Genomic DNA, 16,643 nt, shown 5'->3' on the forward strand with positions numbered 1-16,643 from the left:
TGAGATAATAAAAGGGATTGTTAAAGCTTATGAATCAGGCACAATGTGTAATCAAATTAGCATTACTGCAGAATTTTTTTTTTGCAGAATTACAGCAAAATGATCCTCGATGTCTTAAAATTGAGAGGATTTATCTTATTTTTCTTAAATATTTTTCTATAATATTTCTGAAATGTTTTCTTTTTTTTTTTTAAATATATAAAGCAATTATGTTTACTTTAAACTTTATAGGATAATGTATTATATACAAGGGGAAAACAAGATTTGTTAGCCCTTTTTTATTCTTTTTTTAACGAGGAGTGAAAACAGGACAACTTTATCCTACATTAAGTGTAGGCCAGAAAAAATTGGGTAATAGAAAAGGTTTTACACATTGACATTTACTATTATTAATTATGTGTTTGTGCAGGATGTTCATCAGTTTATTGGATGAAGTGAAAAGAAGTAGTAAAATGAGGTGTGGGTGTTGTATAAAAAATATTGCTTCAAATAATAAAAAAGCAAAGCAATGGAAAAATAAATATAAATAATATATTGTCAGATTTTATGACAACTATTAATTTTCCTTTTTTGGCCAAAATATAATAGCATGAAATATTGCATAGTCTTTTCAAATGTCTTTCTTCGTATTAAACGCGCGTCACATGGATTCAATAATTTAGGTGAAAAGCCTCTGCAAATTAGAAGACCAATATTTATTTATTAAATTGATTAGAAAATAAATTGTATGAATAAATTGAAGAATAAAAGTAATGTAGTTAAATTTTTATAAAGGAACATAATTTAAGGATCACTTTTTTTATTAATTCTAAAAATATAGCTAAAGGACAATTATTATTAACTCAAAAATACAAATGAAAGTTTCTGAAACCTAAGTTTATAGAAGATTCTGTAAGAATATAGCTCTGCGAATCTATATGATTTGTTTTAGACTTTTTTTTAAATGTACCTCTTTAAAGACTTTTTTATTGGCCTTACAGTTTGTGCTGAGAATTTCCTCCAATTACCATAGCCATGTGACCTTTGCTTAACCAGTAATTTAATTGGAAATTCGTGGATAACAAAGGCAAAATAATGAAATTTTGAGTGTATTTACAAAGTTTTCGAAAATAAAATATAAAATTTGAAAATATAGCAAATAAATAATTTTATAATGGGTGATATAGATTAAAAAAAAATAGAATAGCAGATAATTAATAAAAATAATAATTGTAAAATAAAATTGGACTTGGTGAATTTTGAGTTTAATAAAATTTTGGATAAAAGTATTATGATATCGATGGAAGACGAAAAAGAAAAAGTGAATAAAATTTTTTGTACACAACGAAAAAGAATATAAGCTCACAATCTATCGATTATTCATATTAGACAGACACAAAACAAAGTATAAATATATAAAATTAAAAATATATACCAAGAAAAAAGTTTTTTTTTTGAATATTACTAAATATAGATTTTTTGGACATACACGTAAAAACGAAACATCACCTTAAACATAATCACAAAAAATACATTTAGTGAGTAGTGTGTAATCTTATTTGTATCTTCATTTTTTTTCTGGACACAAGACACATAACATTCATTACAGGTATTTTTTTTTAATATTTAGATGTAGTATAAAGTGACGAAAGAAAAGTAGGTTTTATCGGGAACGGAGGCACGATACGTGGGGCGAGGAAAGAAGAAAAATAAATTTCGAAAATATAGAAAGAAAAATCTTGTGTGATTATGATATAGGATAATATGAATGACGAATAAAATGAGAAAGAATATGATGGGAGGACGAGAAAGAAAAATGATTGTGGCGGCTTAAGCAAATGATAATCGATGAGGAACAAAAATTGAATGGTTTTGGTATGATGGGAGAATTATCAATGATTGTCATTTAACGTGAAATATGCGCTCAGTATACGGAGAACGAAAGAAAACGTCTGTATAATTTGATCGAAACTCAGAATATGGGAAGGCAGTTAACATGTTTTGGGGGGTAGGCTTAATGGGTGAAAATAACGTAAATAAACGAGAAAGAGAGTGAGACGTAGAAGACGAGAAAAAAGAGAAAAGAACAAAAGGAAAGTGAAAAGAAGGGTTTGGCGGGAAGTAATGGGAACTTAAGAAAAGTATCGTACAACAAAGAACTTAAAGGATAAGAGAACGACTGCGACTTACCACGGTGTAAAGGAGTTCCAGAACTCGCTATGTTTGGACAAATACGGTTTGTATTTTGTGCGATGGGCACACGGCATATGAATCAGAGCACCGAGGCACGGCACAGCGACAGGGACACAAAGAAGACAGGACAATATTACTAACCACCCAAATACTTGGCATACACTTTGGCATTTCTGTGTTCTTTTTTTTTAACTTTAATTTTTTTTTAATTTGACAATTAATTCAAGGATTATCTCAATTTTTGGTCTTCCATTTTAAAAGATTTCTATCTTAAATTTTTTGTATGAAAAGGATCCAATGCGGTATGAAATTGAATTGAATTGAATTTTATAGCGAATACTGGGCGAAGACATCAAAACAAACAAATTAGTCTTCAGTTCTTTTCTTTAAAACTAATACATCTATTTCATCAACGCGTCGATCTATTAATGTTTCATATATTTTAAAAATGTTTTCTTTTGCTTTTGGACTATACAGAGAAATGATAAATTCACTAAAAATGCATACTGAGAAGTAAAATTTCAATTGCTTGTGACAAGAATGAGAAATGAATAAAGTATTTTGAGAACCGTGAAATGTGTTGCCAGAAGTACTTTGGATAAGCATTTCGTTTGGTAAAAGAATGATTTACATTTATTGGGTTGACCAATATTACCAACCACATTGCCGAAATATGTTGGTGTGTAAATCATTCTTTCAGTTTGTTTCACATATATTAATATAGACAAACACATCACATTCACTCAACCACTCACTCTTTGAAAATAAAACATAAAGAAAAAAAACGGACATACGAATTACATAAAATGCTTTCAATTGTATAAAATCACCAAATAAGGTAAAAATGATTTTTTTCATATTAAATTATATTAGAAAACTTTTCGAGAATTATAAGATATAAAAGAAAAATTTGTAAAAATTATATTTTAGCGAATTTCCATAAAGAAATTCCATATTTTAGGAGATTATATAGAATTTTCTTTTTGTTTTTTTTTGTTAATTTAAAGATAGAGAAAAATGTGAAAATTATGGATTATGTTTTTTTTCTAAATTTTATTTTATTTTTTTCCACTAAAACAGATAATACATTCAATGTCGCAATAATAGAAAAATTCCAGATTTAAATTATACAATATTTTGTGGGGATAATAAAAATTATTAATATTATTATTATATTTTGTACAGTGGGATTTTGCAGTACAGCCTCTCAGTTTAATACAGTCAAGCAGCGAGAAGCTTCCCATTTGAAATAAAATGAAAATAGAATTTTCCAGCTGGGCGTTTGACTCTATATTGCAAAGGCTACACTGTAAGATCCCATTGTATGGTATATAATTGCGCAAGCAAACGAAACTAAAATGCGACTTTGAATGGTTCTATTTGGAAGAAATAAGATCAAAAGTTAATTTGTTGTTATTACATAAAAATATCGGGGAAAGGAAGCAAATAATAGTAAAAACTTTTAATGCAATTGAATACTAAAGAAGAAAACTTTTTTTTCTTTTTTTTTTAATATACTTTCTTTTGCACAATACAATTGACTCAATTTGAGAAAGAAAATATTAATAGGGGGACATGTTCACAAAGTTTCTTTTATCGGACAATTTTCAGTATTTTTCATAAAGCATTGTATGTAAAATTTATTCTTTAGAACGGTGGTATGGGGGCAAAGTGAATAGTTAAAATAGACACAATAGCCATACTTATTGTTAATATGAAAATAAAAATATGCTGCAAAGAGAGAAATTTCCATATTGAACTTACACAGATTTACAATAGTAAGGTGACTATGAGGAAACTTGTATGAAAATCTGGCAGTAAGGAAGTGAAGAAAAGTATAACTTGCATTGGAATATTGTGAAGGGTCGCGATTTAGGGTGGAAAATATACATACTAAAAATCAATATTTAATAGATTTCTTATAATTCATGATTTTTTCCGCTACTTATGGTTTGGTTTACAAAGAGCTTTTTTTTCTTTTGTGGGAGTTTTATGTTTTTGGTCTTTCCATTAAAAGTTGTAGGTGGTTATTTTCCATGCTTACACAATAAACATTGAAGTTTTAAATTTGGGAGAGTTCGAGAATGATATTGGAAAATGCGAATTAATTCAAAATTAGATACTTTGTTACAAATTCCATGGAAAAATTGCAATTGATAAAACTTGGTAAATACAACAAATTCTCTCTTTGAATTTAGATTCATAAACTTACAATTCACATTTTGAATTAAACATCCATATATTGTGTTGTATGTATGTATACATATCCTTAGATGGATAAAATGATGAATACCAATGCAATTTATTCGCTAAATATATTCCAATGAGAAAATGTCTGCAAATAAGTTTTGCATGATGATTAAACTTCAACACATATCCTATACACCAGCTTCTCTTAGCGGATGTTATTTGAAATTCCAATTTCATTTCTCCATTTTCAATGTAGTGCAGCAAAAACAATATGATGAAGAAAAAAACTATTCATGACGTGGCCAAGTATTAAATATTTTCTTCATATTTTATTTTCCACTATCAACACGCGAAAAATTCTATGCATTGACTTCTTCGTCTGCGCTTTTTAGCTGTTTTTCCCTCTACTTTGTTATCGAAACATATTTTTCAAATCGTGAGCCATGTGGGGTTGGGGCGAAAGTTGCTCAGAAAAAATAGTATTGCATTTCCGTTCTTCTTTTGCCAATGAAAGTCATGGGAAAATATGAAAAATGGACAAGCAGACGAGTAATAGGAGGGAAAAAACGTAGAAGCGCTTCACAATTGAAATGCTATAAATTTTTCTAAAATGTAAGATATTTTATTGAGGAAGAGAAAATCAATAGGAAATTGCTGAATTTGGAATTCTTATTCTCACACGAAAATCATAGGGGATTGCCGACTTTTCTTCACTCTGTTGAAATGTTGTGTTTTTCTTATTCATTCAACAATAGCCAGGAAATTATTTCTACAAAATATTGTGTCCATTTTAACTTTTCTCTCTTCAGCCTCTTTGATAGATTTTCACTTTATGTTTTTTTTCTACGATGTTCATAATAGTATTTTTTTCTTTCAATATAATTGGGAGTAATAGAATGAAAAGAAAACTCTATTGAAAATTTGTAATATAAAATAAAATAAAATAAAAAGGGTGGTTAAGTGCAAGTATAGGAATTGATTTAAGTGAAAAATTAGGAAAATTACCAATTTTACAACAACAAAAAATCATAGATTTTGATGGCAAAATCCACTTGGAAACTTTCTTAATTCCTTCACTACAAAATGGAAAATTTCATCCTTGCGTTTTCTTTTCTTTGATCAAACTCAGGAACAAAAAATTCTCATTTTTTCGACGATTTCACGCTTGATAAAATGATTTTTATTATCATCTCTAAAAAGAAAAATAGAAGAAAGAAAAACTTTCAATGAATGAAAAATAAAACTAAAAAACAAACTTATTCTTGTAAAAATAAAAAAAAAATTAAGACTTCAATGAGAAGAAAGAAAAATGAAATGGTTTATGATTAAAAAAGTTGATATTAAATAGACAGGCAGGGGATTTATAGACGCACACATAGGGTTGGGTAGGCACATTAGACAAAACACATACTTGACAAAAATATGTCACAATTTCATAAGGAACAACGTTGATGCGATGGAATTGTTCGAAATATTTTACTAAAAATTTAAACTTTTTAGTTTAATTTTTCAAAAAACTCCACCGTAGATCGACCAATGGACAATGGACGTCCTTATCATCAATTGGCGGTCTCTATATCCACATGCCCTTTGCAACTGTAGACAATTCTTGCCAAGGGGAAAGAGAGATTTGTGAGGGGGTTTTGAGGAGTTTCGACTTGTTGCTAATATTGGATGACATTTATTCTTGTTCCCATGTATTTGGGAGCGAGAATGACTTTTTTCTTCTCAAGATTTTCAAATCAACAATGAAAATATTCAATTTTTCTGTATTCTGAAAAGATTTGTTAATTGTTTTTTTTTTCAATCATATATAGGACAACCCTGTAGTATACATTTGAATTTTGTATATTTTGATTCTTAAATTTGGAATCATTTCTCCAACCTATAAAACGTATGAAATAAAACACTTCAACATCCAATGTGGGTATATAGTAGCTGAATTTCAAATAAAAGTATATAAATAAAGGTGAAAAAAAAACCTTCCTAAATATGTTTTTTTCCGTAATATAATTTTTGCAGGGAAATATTGCATAAATAAGGGTTTAGGGGATATAAACGTATATTTTTTCGTCTATTGAATTTATAAAAAAAGAGGCGTTTGAAAATAAAACCTTTCACTCGTGCACAGTGTAGTCTAATTTCTCAACAATGGGAAAATCCAATACTGTGTCTAATATCTCATAAATAGCATAAATAAATTCATCAAAATATGAAACAAAAAATTTACAATGTTTTTTATAAACGATGGGTTAAAGCATTTATGTTCAAATAATGTATACCATCTGGATTAATATACTCAACACGTTCAATTCAAGAGCTTTCTGTTGGCACTGATATTTTGCACGAGTCACACACTTTGTTATATTTATAGCACCTCAAAAAATATGTTAGGTAATAAAATACTCAAAAAAAATTAACTCAACCATAGATCTCTAATAGACGGAAAACTAAATATTAACGAGGATTTATTTTTGTTTTTAATTTAACGCTATTGAAGAGTTATAATAGAAATAAAGGGTTATAAGTTCAAAATACCGGAAAAATTAAACATTCAAATTTTCCTAAGCAAACTTAAAATACTTATAAAGAATTAAATTTGTAAATGATGGTATATAAATTAAGATGAAAATAAAACACAATGTTGATTATATCCACAAATCCTCAGACAATATAAAACTTAACACAGAAAATAATTCGTTAGTAGTTACCGAGTTAGTATACACAACATAAACTAAAATGTAAATTTTGGTAAAGTGTGACAACTTAAACATTGACGCAACGTTAACTGTGGCAAAAAGTCTAACTTGTGAATGCATTTAAAACTTCGACACAATTTATTTTTTGCATTTTTTGAAATAAAATTGTATTTCTTTGATATAGTTTGTAGGTACCTAATTTTTCTTAAAGATTTTGAGATTTGACTAATTAATAAATAACACAAAAAAAACTAATAAAACTAATCTGCTTATTTTGGCACAAAAAAGACCACGACTAAAAATACTTAAGCTGTGTCAAAGTTTTAAAGCAAAATTGCGTGGTAATAAAAAATAGGATAATTTTCCTTATTATCAGTTAGAGATGTTAAAAAATAGGATTTTTTGGTCAAGTTGGACATACTGTAATTGCGGACTCACCTCTCGCTGTACTCATCCAAATGGGCATAAGATTGCACGGAATTCTCTTCAATGAGAAACTTGACTCTCTGGTAGAAGGATGCGGTAACAGATGGTGGCTGTTTCCGTAGCAGAACTTCCACAGGATCATTGGATGCCAAACACATAATGTGCTCAGCACAAATTGGATGTGAACAGCATTCACTATCCGAACAATCTGTCATGCCGTCTGTAATACGAAATCAATAAGTTTTGTGGAATTATTCACACTGACAATTATTAGATTTTGATCCAGACCACTTTTCACTCAGCAACAGTGACAAGTGAAATTAGAAGGAAAAATTGCATTCATTCATTCCACCAACGTTCTTTCTTTTCTCTGTGCCAACGTTTTTTTTTCTTCAAACAGGCAGTTTTTCTTTTTCGTTTTTTTTTTGGGTAGGTTATTCTGCGAAATTTATATTGGTGAAAATTATAATAAGAGGCGCTCTGGGTGTCTCTCTGTGTGAAAGATGATGAAGAAGTGGAAGAAAAGTCCCTCCTATGTTTTCCCATTTTTCTTCTATATTGAAATTTCTTTTCTCTCTCTTTTCTGACGGAGCATATAAATTAGTAAGGGCATAATGTGTATACATATATATTTTGCACCATGAGAGAAAAGTAAAAATAAGTCACCTCAGATGGAAATTGGCTTTGCAAGTTCCCAAGAAGAAGGCACCCCGAAGAAGAAAAATACCCAACATCTTCCCGAGAAAACTCCCTCAAGTAGGTTTATTCTCAAAAGCCACTTTCCCAACACATCTTTTCCCACACACACACACACACTGCATACATTGTTATATGTATATAATTTTATATACAGGTATAGGATATAAGGCTCACTCCTCCCTCTCTAAGTATACCCAACCCAATATGCCAGAGATAGAAGATTTTATACTTTTCTCAATTCAATAAGACTATTTTATTGGCACAACTTAGGGAAAAACTTAGTTATATAGACATGTACGTTTGTGTGTAAATTCAAATATACGCCACAACCACTGTTTTTCGTGAAAAGAAAAGGCGCACACAGAGAGAACCCACCACAGAGGAAATGTATGAAAGTGGCAATGGAAAATGCATGGGGGTGGGAACGCCACTCGGTAAAACCTCATTTTATTCCACACTTGGAACATTTTATTTCCTTTTATTTTGTCATTTTGTGCCATATATGCATATATATAGCATGGAATACAAATACTTCACTCCTCTTCAGCGCTGTAAGTTTTCCTTCCTTCAATAGTCCCCCACATCCCCCATATACACACACCCCGACGTAAGCAGACAAAAGGCCAATCGGCTTTAAACAATTTGTTGGAGGAATTTAAGGATTTTCACCGTTGGATGCCTACAGGGAAGAAATAGTGCCTGTCCGAGTGTTCACCGCAAACTCCTAAAAAGGGCTTTGATCGGGAAATCTGGCTCGAGTCCACGAGAGCAGTGAAAGGGTTTTGTATGCGGACAATATAAGATGATTAATTTGCGGTATACAAAACCCACTTATATACCTATAACATAGCAATATAGCGAGCTATAGAAAAACATACATTTTCCTATATTTTACACCTCTGGAAAATGATGGCGTATAACCAATATGTTGGATGATATTGCAGATTAGCTTAATTTAAGTAAGAGAACCTAAAACCTTCCATGAATGGGACTTATCGTTCATGCAATCATTTGGCTTAGACAAGAGCTCAGACATACCAGCTGCATAGAGAATTATGGATTTAAGGTGAAATACCAAGTAAAATCTACATATGTGTGTAACAGGAGGGAATTGAATGTCAAGCTAATACATAATAAAGAATGTTTAACATCAAATTGCCGTCAAATTTGATAAATCAAAACACCAAGAGAGATGTTGGAAAAATTGAATAGAAAGCACACAAATGCTGCCTTCTGTCCCATGGCGTCAATTTTTCAACCCTTTCCGCCCTTTTGTGTCTTTCTCTCCCATGTACGAAACGCAAATTTTCGCGTGTAATTTCTCAAGCTGTGCGCCGCAATGACATGAAAGACGGGGGTGGTTTGATGTGAACTTTTTCTGACACACCAATTCCACTGGGTGAGGGATTTTGTTTGAATTTCCCACATACAAATCCTCCTCAATTCCGGAATTATATGTGCGGCAGCACACACACAGAAATCAATCAGAGATTGTCCCCCGGAGTGATCTTGCGCTATATAATGTACCTTGTGCATGACATTAGCCCATGCGAGTGTGCTTATATGGGGAAAGAGAGGAAATTAGAGGTGGAGTGGTTTGTTCCGATGACAATCAATACGCTCAATATACCCATTGATGTTGTATTATAAAACCCAGGAGCAAGTACAGGAAGATGTGTTCTGTCAACTTCATTCCACCTCTTTTCCGTTCACTTGAATATGTTGTGTTGTGTGGATGTGTCATCTAGAAACGTGGCAGATATGCCATCAAATGTTTGTGATGGACAGGATGGATGTTTTTCATCTACCCACACTTTCTCCAAAAAAAAAACAAGTCAAAATAACATGGTGGAAGTCTCCACATGCGGGGGTGGAATATTTCAGGGAGTGTAAATGCGTACTCCAGAGGGGGGTTTGTTTGTTCACAGGCCAGCACACACACACCAGGGGGATGAGAAAAAGTTTGCGCCTATTTGAAATTCCTCACCAAAACCAATAACGAATGAAATGAAATTTTTGGGCACAAAATTGAATTTTGCATTCCATAAAACTCAATTCGTCCAACCATCTTTTTCGCTATGCTCATCAACCTATGTTATCATCACCTACCCTATGGAATACATTCTGACAAGTGAGACTAATTCCCCTTGATCTCATTTTAATGACGCATGCACGTACTGGAAATTTTACTTTGGATATTATATGAAAAACATACCCATATAGCACCATAACGTTCCAGAGCTTTACAAAAGCTCCATGCTATGCTTTTGATATATTATTTGACTATTTTATAAAATAGAATACCTAATAGAAAAAATTAAGGAAAAGATTAGGAATTTTTAGAAAAATTAGAAAGGGGTAGATAACTTTCATTATAGAATTTATGATTCACAAGCGAAGAAGCGCTAGGAGATTAATCTTTAGGAGATTAAAGAAAATGAATGATTTTTATCTTTATGTTGTGAAAATAGTTATCAGTTTTAATAGAACAGCCTGGAAATGACCTTGATCTGACTTGATAAAAATTCTGTAAATAATATTTACGTTATTTACAATTTTCTCTAAAAGAAGTTTTTTCTATATTTTCTGAAGCAGGAATACATCAAGATTGTTGAGCTTAGGGTAAGAATGAATACCTATTATGATGATACTTGTCTTTGTTATAATTTTAAATCGATGTCACTATAAAAAAAAAACCCATAATATTGCTTGGTGCAGCAACTGAATTATACTTTCTGGGAGCGATACCATTTGATCCGAACCGACTGTTTCAGCAGATATTCTGTGCTGCAGAGCCGTAAATTCGAGGTGAAAATGGGTACAAAGTTATTTTCTATTGGGGTGGTCTCGCGTGGTGCACGTGGCCGGAATATTCCAGGACGGTGGAATGGGATGCCCACACGGCAATTGATGTTCACTTACCGTGATCATTATCGATGTTATCCTTGCAATTCATTTCCAGTGGGATTGAACAATCTGTGCCGGCCCATCCCTCGATGCAGACACACCGATATTCACCATCCTCCAGAGTGCACTGTCCATGTCGGGAGCATCCATTCTCACATCCAGCTATACGTGGGTTGATGCATTTTGCAAAAAGTGCACAAATTTATTTATGTTAGCTTTCTTGATCAATTACATGGGAATTGGAGTCGATGCGACACCCAATTGGAAAACACTATAGGGGTACATTTTGCACTACGTAACGGGGAGGGATTTAGTTCAATTTGGAAAAGAGATTTATGCGGTGTCCACTTTCCCTTAATATCCTTCACTCTCTCATCTTTCAAGGGATACATTCTGTGCATGGGAGAGACAACATGAGAAGGAAATCTCGCTTCCAATAAAGCATATAGCGCAATGAGACAACACACTGGAACTTAATATATATTCCCAGCCAGAGTGTCCCGTAGTGATTCAATGAAAACAAATTTTTCTTCCTCACCGACTGCTTTTGCATTACATCGTCCATTCGCCATATAGCGGACAAGGGGGAAGCTTTACATGACTACCCAACCCCAATCCCACCCCTACTCTTACCCATGTAGTAACAGTCAATGTTTATGTGGCTTTTTGTTCCTTCCCGTATTTTTCTTTGCCCGTCTTTTGCAAATGAAAACAAAAACAAATGGAATGGAGCAGTCATGAAGGCAAAAAGTACGCGAATGGACTTTTTGGGAAGGTGGGTAGAGGGAGTATATGTATGGCATGAGAGATTCTCCACCAAAATGAGCGCTATAAGGGAAAGGAAGTTTCACTCTTTTGGCTTTTGTGGAACTTTTCGAAGAGTCAGAAGCATATTGAATTTTTATGAACATTCCGCACAAATCGCCAGTGTTATTCCAAGTGTCAACTGTGGGTGTTTTTCAGCCATTCACCCCGGAGAATTTCTCTACATTTTTTTAGTTTTTCCTTTTTTACCCTCAACCCCCATCATGTTGTTTTTCAGTAAACATATAAAGAAGCTTGTTTAAACTTTCTCCATCCGCTTTCTCGCACTAACGTTGAGAGAATATACATTTTCCCCAAGAACATTGTATAACAGAAACTGTTCACATACATGTTTTCCCAACATTGGAAGAATAGCTTAAAAGAAATTGAACTTTTCCAACATTTTTCATTCAACTACCTTACAGAATTTACTTCTCATACATCAAAAGAAGATATATTTGCGAATTATAACTTTTAATTTTTAAATTTTCTTCAAGTTTATCCATGAAAAACGCTAAAGCATTTTAAGTTAGAACTTACATCTACTGAAATTTATGAAATTGATTTTTTTTCTTAAAATGAATGATATAATATAATGTGGATGATGTTATTAGCACAATGTTTTATTCTTTTTTTTTATCTTCAGCAAATTAAATACGTTGGATCAAATAGTCGAAATAATATAATTCCCTACCCACTTACGTATTTTTCCGGCGATTTCTTATATATTTGCTAAGCTTGCATTATTTCTTCATTTTCTTCTCTATTTTCATCTGTGTGAGGGAGGTAAAAGAATTTTCATTAAAACACATATTGTTTTTCTGTTTGTCTCCTATTAAATTGAATTCGATCAATTAATAGAATTTCCTGCGTCTTCCCCATATTGTTCGCAACAGAACAGAAACGAAATCATTGAAAGTAAATCACTCGAGGATATTTTGTAATTAGAGAGACTTGAGCTTCTTTTTGCAGAAGAAGATGAAAAAATAAACTCTTAAATTCTCAAGTAAATTGTTGAGAAATCCTCATGAATCATTCTCGAAGAAGTTGTGTCTGCATTTTGGATTGGTTTTTGTCTGGTGGGGCTATCTTTTCGCCACCCCCTTTAACTCCTTGGCAGAGAAGCATCAACAATGATGTGTGCTATATACCAATTTTATCCTTATATAGGGGAGAAAAGTGATTGTATGAGTAATTGAAATTGGAGATGCTTTTTTGTCATCATCCCCAGCAGTGGAAAGTCATTCCTCCGCATCAAGAATTTTCATTGTGAACAAGCTCCCCAAAAGTTTAAATTGATTTACAATTTGTTTTCCATTTCAATTAATCGAGGATCAGGAAGCAAATTGCCAGATGAAAATTTTGTTTGTCTTCGGACACTTTAAACGTGAATTTGCAAATTAACTTTCTACACTCAAAACATTTTCAATGCGTCTTTCGTTTTTATCAAGTTGTAGTTCTTGTTTTGTTAAATGTTTTCAAGCAGAAATGGAGGGAAATTGCATAAAATTACATTAAATGGGATTACTGCTGAAAATTGGGCACTTAGTGGAAGATTATTGTCATGTGAATGTAATGTGTCATGAATATGGAATATTTTATGGTATTTTACATTATTTGTTCTTGCTCCACAATTGCGAAATATTCAAATGTCGGGGAATGTTGTAATTTCGTAATTCCACTTTTATTTAAATTTTTACCAGAATCAATAAAAGGATCCCTTAGTAATGCATAGTTTAGCAAATAGGGTAGTAGTGTATGTAGTTTGTATCATTGAAGGATATTTTGTTTTCCCATATACAGAAGCTCAATTATATAGTTGAGAATAAAATTATAAGAACATTATTCTGGCAAATTTTTAATACAAAAAGAGGAGACAGCAAAATCTTGGCTACTTGACTAATTTTCATAATAGACTAAAAATTATTTGTATAGAAATAATAAATAAATTTAGAAATCAAAATAAAAAGATTCTTTGTTAAATATTCTGGCTGTGTTTCAATTCTTCTTTACATGCCTGTACGTATACATTCAATTCAGACTGTAAGCAATTTGGGGGGAAAATAGGGTCAATCAATAGAAAAGTGTCATTTACTGTGTATACCAAAACCAATAGCGTTTGGGGATTTTCAGTGTTATGTGACATTTTCAAATTGGCGGATTTTTTTTTAGCATTTAAATGTCTCAGAATTGAATGAGAATAAAAAATTCCACAATACTCAAATGGTTTATGTGAATCTCCAACGCAATCAAATTTAATTTTAGTTTCAATGCAGGAATAGTTAATTAAAGTTGTAAAACAACTAAACGGGAAAAGAGGCGCACCAATGGGGAGAAAGGTGAAAACCCCAGTCGTGTACTACATTCTTCCTCCCTTTAGCTATGTAAATTCATTTTCCACGACAGAGTTTATGTGTTGGTATATAAATCGCGCTGGGTGGAAAAATACGCGGATGTGGAAATGGGTGGCAGGCAGGGAGAGAGAGAGAGTTGCTAATGACCCCGTGGCCTTATTGTCCTCTTTTCAACTGCTTTACACTTTTGTGCAGTGATAAAATCTCATCGGTAGACCCAATTTGCGTGCGACACACGATGGTTTATGGGACACCCCTGAGGGACACTTCAAGAATAGCCCCAAAAGCGACATTTTTCACGCCACTTCTAATTATGCAGTGTCAAAAATTCTTTCTCTGTGCTCGACTACATTGAGGCAGGTCTCCCACGATTATTTAATTAACTTCCTTCCCTCGTGCGCCAGTTGACTCAACATTTTGCCATTGCCAAGGATTAAGGGGGACTTTTTAAAACCTCCCGCGTAGTAGTAGAGTGCGAATGCCCTAAATCGAATACAGTCCATTTCGATTGTCCATGCGGAATTTCAAATCAAATTAACCTTTTGCACGAAATCCACACGAGGTTGGGGTCATGCTCTAAAAACCCCTTGTATGAGAAGGGCGAAAAAAAAAAAAGACCCGGCGTAGTGCAAAATTATCTATCCATTTAAGCAGTATACTCACGCAGGGTGCAGTGACGACCATTCCATCCTTGGGAGCACACACAAGTGCCATTCTTGCACTGCCCGTGCTCGGCACAACGTGCATCGCATGGCAATTGATCACACAGATTTCCTGTCCATCCAGCATTGCAGCGACACTTTCCAGATTCACACACCCCATTCGGTCCACAGTCCAAACTGCACACGGCTGCAAAAAAATTCAAACAAATAAATGGTAAATTTCCCGGAACTTCAATTGTACTTGTGTGTGAGAGACTTAAGCTGTGAGATTTCTGACAATGACTATATACAATGGGAGCTTTTATTCATCCTGTCCGTTCCATATAATTTAGGATGATATTTTTTTACATAGAAAGAATTGTTCTTTTGCAAAGAGAGATAGAGTAGAGGATTTATTTCTTTTTACCTTTCATAGTTGAAAATGTAGATTGGAGCTTTCTGAGCTTTTTCTTAAAACTTAAAAATTGAAATATTCCAGCAGTAACTATAGATACATATAATTTTATCCTCCCACATTAACCTCAACAGCTATTTTTAATAACTGAATACAGTAGTGCTTCACTTGGCACGTTTTTGCTGTGACTCTTTTCAATTTTCACTCTACTTTGGGTCAATATCGTGAATTTTTCACAATGTTCAAGATATGGAAAAAAATAATAAAATGAATAATTAATAATGTCCTTGATAAGCAAAAATCGCCATTTCCGACGTAGCAAGGAAGTTCAAATGTTGCTTTAAAGTAAAAATTAGAAAATCACGCTAAGCGGAGCATCACTTTACATTCTAGTAGGAGAAAATGCTTCAAGAAAACCATAACTTATAGGGGGCAACATTTTAGGATAACTCCTGGGGATATGTTGGAGGTATGCCTACAAAATTCATTTGCCATAAAATATACGTAAACGACCCATACCGGCGTGAAAAGATGAAATTATTTATTAAATATCAAAAAACATTTTCCACCATTCACCCTGTACGCTACCCCGAGATTGACTGTATATCCCAATTTACCCTCCATCAGTGAGGCATTACTTTTGTCCATATACGGGGAGAGATCTCCCGCGTAATATGCATGTTTATCTTCGTACCCGTAAAAGTTTTGGGGGATGACGAGGCTGAGGGCGGTGGAAGAAAAAGGTAAATAAATTTGCAGAGAGGTGTTCTTTTCTTTTTCCCCTCCACATCAACATCAACTTTCGCTTTTTGCATAGTGGTTGGTGTTGAAAATTTAACTTGATTTGCGCGTCAGAAAATTTATTTGTTCCTCCGTTCAAGCCGGGTGGGCGGAAATTAAATGGGTGCTATAAATAGATACTTAACGAAACACCTTGTCTGAAAGTATGTTGTAGGTGAAGTACCCCTGAGGTATATATATTGATTTTTTAGGAGATACAAATGTACACATGTTTGTATGGTTTTATGCACGGAGGGAAGAAAGTTCAAGTTGATTAAGAAGATAAAAGGTAGGTACTGTGAACTTTTCTGAATACATACTCTACTTTCTTGAATTTTAAAATTAGGAAAATTACATACAAAACATAATTCTTTAGGACGTTTTTTTCCGAGATTTTTTTTTCTTATTTCCAATATAAAAAAAATGAACTTTTGGCCATCTGGAAAATTTTACATGGAATGATGTACAAGAAATTAAACTTAATGAAATTCTTCTGAGATTTTCAATGAGAATGTTGATTACAAAAGTGCTCTACCTATTTCAAAAAGGGTGTAGA

The 16,643-nt window shown here is 32.8% G+C and overlaps 1 protein-coding gene across 8 annotated transcripts in view; it reads right to left on the bottom strand.

Moving 5' to 3' along the window:
• Positions 1-16,643, bottom strand: part of LOC129789527 (teneurin-a) — a 383,778-nt gene that overhangs the window by 38,201 nt on the left and 328,934 nt on the right. For 7 of the 8 annotated variants that reach the window (XM_055826353.1, XM_055826354.1, XM_055826355.1 and 4 more), the window contains 4 exons: positions 14,915-15,100; positions 11,109-11,255; positions 7,500-7,707; positions 2,170-2,196 (listed from right to left, as the gene is read on the bottom strand). In XM_055826353.1, coding sequence (XP_055682328.1) covers positions 2,170-2,196; positions 7,500-7,707; positions 11,109-11,255; positions 14,915-15,100 — 568 coding nt within the window. The remainder of the gene's footprint in view (positions 1-2,169; positions 2,197-7,499; positions 7,708-11,108; positions 11,256-14,914; positions 15,101-16,643) is intronic. The other variant, XM_055826359.1, reaches the window with a different exon arrangement.

The sequence above is a fragment of the Lutzomyia longipalpis genome, chromosome 2 (genome assembly GCF_024334085.1).
Source record: "Lutzomyia longipalpis isolate SR_M1_2022 chromosome 2, ASM2433408v1".
NCBI classification, from domain to species: Eukaryota; Metazoa; Arthropoda; class Insecta; order Diptera; family Psychodidae; genus Lutzomyia; species Lutzomyia longipalpis.